Below are 8,104 nucleotides of genomic sequence, written 5' to 3'. Positions count from 1 at the left end.
TCGCGTCCGCACCATCAACCGTGGGCGCCGCCGCCCTCCGCGGCGTGGAGCGCGGGCGCGACGCCGCCGCCGCCGCCGCCGCCGCCGATCGCGGGCCCGGGAGCCGCCGCGCGCGCGGGCGCGTACCCGACCCCGCCGGAGATGATGCCCCAGGGCGCGTGGGATCCATATCATCATCACCATCACCCCTCTCCGCGAGACCATCACCAGGGACAACACCACCCGTACCCGTTCACGCCGATGGCGGGGAGCGAGGTCGGAGGCGTCGGCGTCGGCGTCGGAGGAGGCGGGTTCGCGAGCGGTGCGCGGGACGGCGCCGCCGCCGCCGCCGCGCCGCCGTCGCTCTTCGTCCCCGCCGGCGCCGGCGCGCCGGTCCCGCCGACGCGCGCCGCGCCGCCGCCGCCGAGCGGGGTGCCGAGCGGGGTGCCGAGCGGGGTGCCGAGAGGGGTGCCGAGTGGCGGCACGCCGCCGCCGCCGCCGATCACGCTGCGCGGCCGCGAGCGCTACTGCTCCGGCGGCGCGTGGGTGGGCCCCGCGCCGGAGTGGCCCAAGCCCCCGTCGGACGTGTCGATGCGCGACGCGGACGTCTCCGCCGTCGTCGACCCTCGCCGACGCGCGATGATCGCGACGCTGACACGGAAGTTCGACGCGGCGATGGCGGTGGTGGATGCGAGCGCGGCGGGCGGCGGCGCGACGGGGGCGATCCAGATCCCGAATCCCGCCGCGCGGAGGAAGGAGCTCGACGGCGTCTCGCGGAGACTCGGCGGGTTGTTCGCGTTTTTGAACGCCGCCGAGGCGTATAAGAGGAGAGGGACGGGGCGGACGGACGCGGCCGCGGACGCGACGGACTCGGGGGAGGAGGACCCGCGCGCGCGTCTGTCCGAGCCCGTCGCGGACGCGCTGTGTCGTCTGTGCGAGCGCGTGGACGCGGGCGACGCGCGCGGCGCCGACGCCGAGTTGCTGCGCGTCTCGACGCATCACTGGGACGAGGCGTCGTGGTGGTTCCCCGCTTTGAAGCGGCTCGTGAAGTCGTGACGTGACGCGACGGGAACGGCGACGGCGAGGGCGAGGGCGAGGGCGAGGGCGAGGGGGGAGCGCGGGCGTCGGCCGCCGCCGCCGCGCGAGGACGGGAGAGACGGAAGGAAGGAGGCGCTTAGCGGCGGCGCGCGGTACAGTACGAGTACTGTAGTAAAAAACGGTTCGCGAACGACGACGCGCGACGTAATCGTGGACCGACGACCGACGACCGAGGGACGGAGGGCGTCGCGCGCGCGCGCGCGCGTCCCGCGCCCCGCCTCCGCCTCCGCCTCCGCGCGGCGATCGAACGACGAGAGCGCGGAGAGGAAGTCCGCATCCATCCACAGTCCGCGAGTACGCTCCGGCCGCGCGCGGGAGGCGCGACCGTTCGTTCTCCACGATACCAAAATGCCGCGTCATCACGCGCATACGTGGATAAAGTGCACGTGTGTTTGTTAGCGATAAAAATCTTTATTTATTTGCATGGGCAATTAGTGAATCTTTTTCGCATAAATTTCTAGTAACTGTATGCGCAACAAGAAAATCTTGAAATGGCTGAAGTGGCGAAAATGGGTTCTCAAGTCGCGAGAATGCGCGGCGTTGATTGGCTGAGAGGTCTTTTTTCGCGTTTTCCCCCCTTTGAAAGGAGAAATTTAGTCACGTTTTTCACTTTTGTGATCACAGATTCGAAGAAACCTAGCTGCCGCCGCGATTTCTTTCCAACGGGGCACACGTTCGCGCGCGCGACGCACAGCCCGCGCACGCGCGAGGACTGATCGCGCCGCGGCTCGTCGCCTCCCCCCCCGCGCGAGAAGCCGCGGCTCGGGGGCGCGAATTCGTCCTCGGTCGTAAACCCGCGCGCGCGCCTCGGATCCCTCTTCTCGAATACGACCCCCGAGGTTTCTCGAGATCTTAGAGGCCGCGCGCGAAAATCCAAGCGCCGCGCGGGATGGCGCGCGCGCTCGAGGAACGCGCGCCGTCGCCCCACGCGAAGCGCGCGCGCGTCGACGAAGACGCGCCCGCGCCCCCGCCCGAACCCGCGCCCGCCGACGACGCGCGCGCCGACGCGCCGCCGTCGAACGAGGAGGACGAAGACGAGCGGGAAGATAATTCCGCCGTGGACGCGACGACGACCGTAACACCTGGAAATTATGCCAAAGAAGAAGACGAAGACGGCATGATGTCCGCGTCCACCGACGACGACGACGACTCGCACGACGACGACGACGACGAAGCGCGCGCGCCGCCGGTGCCTCCCTCCGAGATCCATCCCCCCGCGGGAGCGCAAACCGACGCGCGAGCGCCGGACGCGGGAGGAGCGGCGTCGGCGAAGCCGCGTCGCGGGAGGCCTCCGATCGTGACGCAGATGAACGCCGCGTCGACGCTCTCGAGGCTCTCCGCGCAGCAGCTCGGGCTCGCGGCCGAGGCGAGGTTGGGGCCGAAATGCCAAGAAGACTCGGCGCTCATGGGCGTCGGAAAGAGCGGACAGCCGATCCGAACGTCCAAGTACCGCGGCGTGCGATACCGCAAAAACACCGGACCGCGGCCGTGGCAGGCGCACCACCGGAACAAGCACATCGGGTGCTACGCGACCGAGGTCGAGGCTGCGCACGCGTACATGCGCTCCGCGGGAATCACCGAACCTATCATGCGCGGGTACCGCAAGCGCGACCGGAAAGGGAGCGTGTCGAAGAAGACGCGCAGGGAGGCGCTGACGCTCGCCGCCGAGCGCGACGCCGCCGACGCGCTCGGCGGCGGGTTTCAACAAGTCCATGGCATCAGAGGCGCCGACGGCGTCGACCCGAACGGCGAGCGCGCGGCGCGAATCGCGGCGATCCAGAGCATCGCCGCCGGCGCGGGCGGCGACACGGCCGTGATGCGCGCGATGAACCGCGCGCGCGAGGTGGCCGCCGTGAACAGCGGCTACGCGAACGCCGTCGCGGGGCCCCCCGGGCATTGGAGCGGCGGCGGCGGCAATGCGAGCCAGGCCGCGCTCGCCGCGCACCGGCTGCAGATCGCGCGGCAGATGCTCGGCGGCGGCGAAGTCAGCGCGCTGCAGCGCGCGCAAGTCGCGGCGTTGCTCGCGGCGGCGCCGAACAACGCCGGCGCGTCCGGCGTCCATCAACTCGCGGGCGGCGGCGCCGCCGCCGCCGCCGGGGCGGGAACCGGCTTCGATGCGAACGCGATCCAAGCGTTGCTCGAGTCGGCGGCGCGCGCGCCGGCGGGAGTCTCCGGAGTGGGGGCAGGAGGGATGGACGCGATGCTGGCGCAGCGGGCGTACCAGGACCACCTGGACGCGAAGATTCGCGCGCTCGAGATTCAAGCCGAGCTGGAGAAGACGCGCGCGATGCGTTCCGAGTTGGCGTATCGCTTGTCGTTGATGCAGGATCAAGCCCAGGGGCCCGCGTCGTTCGCGGGCGGCGGGGGGTTACAGTGAAAGATGTTTATAGATGACGTTATGGACGACCGATGACCTCACGCGTGCACACGATGGGGGCCCGGGCGGCGGGCGGGCGAAGAGAGAGACGATTAAGGAATAGTGGGGAGATATAAAGAAAGAGGGGAAGGGCACGCGAGGAAGGTACGGCCACGCGGGGAGTACAACGTAGTATTTTTGTATTTTTATTTTTCACGTGCAAGAAACCTATGTACCTGCGGTGCGTGCGAGAGTTCAATAAAGTTCATCGGTCAGTTGAAAGTGGACGCGATCAAATGTTGAAACCGATCGGTGGGTGAAAAACCTTACAGCGCTGATCACGTACAGAACGAACGCACCTCATCATCTGCGCTCCGCGAAAGACCACGGCAATCGCCGCCGCGCCCGCTCTCGCGTTTCGCGCCGCCGTCGCCGCGCGCGCTCCGCGGGATGGCGCGCCCTCCCCCCGGCGCGATGATCCCCACCCCCTTGGACGACCGCCCCGACAAGGCGACGAAGAAGAAACGACGCCTCGACGCCGCCGCGCGCGCGGCCGAGGCGCTCGACACGTCCGTCGCGCGAGCGCCGCATTCCGCCGCCGACGACGTGATCGAGGACATGGCGCGACGAGAGAAGCGCCTCAAGAAGGAGCTCAACGCGCGCGCGAAGAAGTTCGCCAAGGGCGAGCCCGTGGCGAAGACGTCCAAGATCGCGGACCGCAAGACCAAGGCGCACGTGCGCTACGCCGAGAAGCTCGCGGACGACGCGGCGACGAGCGCGGCGCTCTTCGAGAAGTGGCTCCTCCCGCACACCCCCGGAGCGATCGTCGCCGAGGGCGACGAGCGCACGTTCCGGTTCAAGCAGGCGGACATCGCGGCCGCGGTGGACGTCAACGCGCAGAGGAAGGCGTTCGACCTGGAGCTCCCGACGTTGGGGCCGTACGCGGTGGACTTCACACCCAACGGGCGAGACCTCGTGCTGGGCGGAAGAAGAGGGCACCTCGCGATGGTGCGTTGGGGGAGCTACCGCCTCGTCGCGGAGGAGCACGTGAAAGAGGTGGTGAAGGACGTCAAGTTTCTTCACAACGGGCAGTACTTCGCGGCGGCGCAGCGGAAGTACGCGTACATCTACGACAAGCGAGGGATCGAGATTCACTGCCTCAAAGACCACGTCACGCCGAACGCGTTGGAGTTTTTGCCGCATCACTTTCTCCTGTGCTCCATCGGCGAGCAAGGCGTGCTGCGGTATCAAGACGTCACGCACGGCGCGCTCGTGGCGCAGCATCGCACGAAACTCGGCGCGTGCGAGGTCATGCGGCACAACCCTCAGAACGCGATCGTGCACTGCGGGCACGGCAACGGGACGGTGACGCTGTGGTCGCCCAACGCGGGACACGCGCAAGTGAAGATGCTGTGCCACCGCGGGCCGATCAGGCGCGTATTCTTTTCTTCACGCCGGTCCCCGTACGACCGCGTTCGCGTGGTGCACGCCGTTCCTTGAAGAGTTTCTCTCCCGTCGATCGTCTCTCTCCGTCCATCACCCCCCGCTTTTAATCCCATCCCGACGCGCCGCGACGCCTTTCAACTTCGACCGACCGACGCCTTTCGACTCCAATCCCCTCATCGATCAAATCACAGATCGCTCGCGATCGACCCCGCGGAGGGGCGGTACATGGCCACGAGCGGCGCGGACGCGCAGGTGAAGATATGGGACCTTCGCACGTACAAAGAGGTCCACGCGTACTACACGCCGACGCCGGCGACGTACGTGGACATATCCCAGCGAGGGATGCTCGCGCTGGCGTACGGAGGGAGAGTGCAGGTGTGGGACGCCGCGCTGTCGGGCCCGAAGCAACAGTCGCCGTACTTGAACCACCAGCTCCTGAACGGGCGCAAGGTGCGCAACTTTCGATTCGCGCCGTACGACGACGCGCTCGGGGTCGGGCACAGCGGCGGGTTCACGAACCTGCTCGTTCCGGGCGCGGGCGAGCCCAACTACGACTCCATGGTGGCGAACCCGTTCGAGACGCGAAACCAGCGAAGAGAGCAAGAAGTGTCGCAGGTCATGGACAAGCTTCCGCCGGAGACGATACAGCTCGACGCGGACGCTGTCGGGAAGCTGCGCGCGGTTCCGAAGGAGGTCCAGGCGGAGCGGAGGAAGGCCGCGATCGAGGCGCAGCTCGCGGCGCGGCGCGAGCAGAGGGACGCGAACGCGGAGAAGACGCGCATGAAGGGGAAGAACAGGGTCTCGAAGCGGTACCGGAAGAAGCAGCAAAACGTCGTGGACGATAAAAAGTTGCGCTCGCGGATGAAGGCGGAGGAAGCGAAGCGGAAGAGCGCGGCGGCGAAGGCGAGCGGGGCGCGGCGAGCGGGCGACGGCGCGGAGGGCGGGGGCGCGATGCCGGGGCAGAGCGCGGGCGCGGCGAGCGACGCGCCGGAGGCGCCCAAGGACGTGAGCAAGGCGCTGAGAAGGTTCTACAAGTGACAGACTTTGACGCGTCGACGTTGAAAGGGAAGCGCGGGTGAAGAGTGACGACGGGAAAAGTCCTTAAGGAACGGCGTTCACATCGCGAACGGGGTCGTATGGGGACCAGTGTGTGGGACGCGCCCGGCGAGACGGGGAGGGAGGACGCGATTAGAAGACAGTAGCTCGAGACAACGAACGTTGTATTCAATAGGACGCGCACTCGTGCCGAAGACGCGAACGACCAGATGATACGCCTGTCGTGCTGTGCGACTGGGCGAGTCGAGGGAGACCGCCGCCGCGACTGAAAGTGAACGCTTCGTCCTTTCGACGACTGCTAACGCAACATGCACCGATGCCCTAATAATGTGAAATCGCGCGCACCTTCCCGCCAGATCTCGGCGCCGCGGCCACCCCCGTCCGCCCCCGCGGGCGTCATGAGCGAGCACAAGAAGCTCGCGCGAACGCTCGCGCGCGCCTTCTACCGCCACTCGTCCACGCGCGAGAGGCTCGCGCGCGCGGGAAACGCCAAGCACGACAACACCGCGATCGTCGAGGTGCTCGTCGACGCGCTCACGCGACGCGCGTGGGTTCGCGAGGACGACCTCGCGGCGTCGGTCCTCCTCAGCGCGAAGCAGGTCCGAAAGGCGCTGCATTACCTCGAAGAGCAGAAGCTCGTGACGCGCGCGCACGTCAAGGAGAAGGACAAGGAGCGGATCGCGCGGACGAGGCTGCGGGCGGAGGAACAAAAAGTCGACGATCACGTCCTCAACGATCGCCTCAACTCCGTGGAGAAGAAGGTCGTGACGTACGTGCGCTTGGACTACAGCCGCGTCGTGGACGCCGCGACGCTGCGCATCGGGACCGCGCGGAGGAACCTGAGGCGGAACATCGAGCGCGGGCCCGCGAGCGTGCTGTACCGGTGCGTCAGCGAAGACGACGTGTGCGGCAAGCGGTACACGTCGCTGGACGCCGCGAGACTGTTAGGCGCGTTCTGTCTCGCGCCGGTCCCCGTACGACCGCGTTCGCGCGGTGCACGCCGATCCTTAAGGACTTTCTCTCCCGGCGTCTCTCCCCGCCCGCTCCTCGCGTTCGATCCCCGACCGCGACGCCTTTCAACGCCAACTGACGCCTTTGAACTCCACCCCGACGTCGCTTCGAACGATGGAACGGCCCTCAGACGCGCAATCCATGACGTTTCGGTGCCAGGTGTGCAGGTGCGAGGTCGTGCAGCTCGGCGGCGGCGAGGACGGCGCGCCGCCGGAGCCGAAGACGAAAGAGGGCATGAAGAAAGCGCTCGCGGACTTCGAGCGCGAGGTTTCGATCGTGCAGAAGCAGCTGGACAGGTGCGTTCTATACACTGGTCCCCATACGACCCCGTTCGCGTGGTGAACGCCGATCCTTAAGGACTTTTCCCGGCGTCTCTCTGCGCCCACCCCCCGCTTTCAATCCCCGCCCTCGGCGCCTTTCAACTTCAACTGACGCGTTTCAACTCCACCCCGACGTTCGCTTGTATAGGGTCAAGGGAAAGACGCCGCCGCAATACGGGACGCTCAACGAGTGGACGCGCGCGATGAAGATCCGCGCGGCTCGCGCCGGCGACGCCGACGGCCACCACCACCACGGCGGCGGCGGCGGAAGAGGCGGTTTGGGCGTCCAGACCGACGACCTGGAGGACACGAAGTTCGAGGTGACGTTGGGGCTGACGAAGGAGCAGGAGGAGGCGATGGAGGCGGAGGCGAACGCGCCCAAGGCACAGCCGGAGTGGCTGCGGCGGAATCAGGCGCGTTCTCCTCACACTGGTTCCCGTACGACCGCGTCGGCGTGGTGCACGCCGATTCTTAAGGAGTTTGTCTCCCGGCGTTTGTTTCTCTCCGCCCACCCCTCGCTCACAATCCCGACACACCTCGACGCCTTTCAACTCCGCTTCTGACGCCTTTCAACTCCGCCCCGACGTTCGCTCGTATGGGCAACGACCCTCAGTTCGAGGAGGAGGACGCGGCGCTCGCGGGGGGGGCGAAGGCGGCGGAGCCGAGCAGGGCGAAGGGCGCCGCGGAGATGGACGAGGAGGCGATCAAGAAGGAGTGGCTGAGGGCGTACATGGAGGCGTTGAGCGCCGCGGGGGCCGGGCCGGGCGCGGGACGAGCACCGACGATCTCCTCGCGGAGGCGATGGCGGTCGGGACAACGTCGGCGGCGACGACGAGTG

At 67.7% G+C, this 8,104-nt stretch overlaps 3 protein-coding genes across 3 annotated transcripts; all 3 read left to right on the top strand.

The window, feature by feature from the left end:
* Nucleotides 1–1,966: 1,966 nt before the first annotated feature.
* On the top strand, nt 1,967–3,454 carry MICPUCDRAFT_52838 (uncharacterized protein; the record flags this gene model as incomplete). Its single annotated transcript, XM_003063077.1, has 1 exon — nt 1,967–3,454. One exon carries the CDS (start codon nt 1,967–1,969, stop codon nt 3,452–3,454), a length of 1,488 nt encoding a protein of 495 aa, XP_003063123.1.
* Nucleotides 3,455–4,051: 597 nt separating this feature from the next.
* Nucleotides 4,052–5,917, top strand: MICPUCDRAFT_22137 (uncharacterized protein; the record flags this gene model as incomplete). The annotated part of the gene is made up of 2 exons (XM_003063076.1): nt 4,052–4,890; nt 5,071–5,917. The coding sequence occupies 2 exons, from the start codon at nt 4,052–4,054 to the stop codon at nt 5,915–5,917; spliced, it is 1,686 nt and encodes a 561-aa protein (XP_003063122.1).
* Nucleotides 5,918–6,333: 416 nt separating this feature from the next.
* On the top strand, nt 6,334–7,829 carry MICPUCDRAFT_52835 (uncharacterized protein; the record flags this gene model as incomplete). The annotated part of the gene is made up of 3 exons (XM_003063075.1): nt 6,334–6,892; nt 7,077–7,242; nt 7,415–7,829. 3 exons carry the CDS (start codon nt 6,334–6,336, stop codon nt 7,827–7,829), a joined length of 1,140 nt encoding a protein of 379 aa, XP_003063121.1.
* Between the last annotated feature and the right edge of the window lie 275 nt (nt 7,830–8,104).

This window comes from Micromonas pusilla, assembly GCF_000151265.4.
Source record: "Micromonas pusilla CCMP1545 genomic scaffold MICPUCscaffold_13, whole genome shotgun sequence".
Taxonomy (NCBI): domain Eukaryota; kingdom Viridiplantae; phylum Chlorophyta; class Mamiellophyceae; order Mamiellales; family Mamiellaceae; genus Micromonas; species Micromonas pusilla.
Note: the sequence above shows the minus strand (reverse complement) of the source record. Positions and strands in the feature narration are given on the sequence as shown.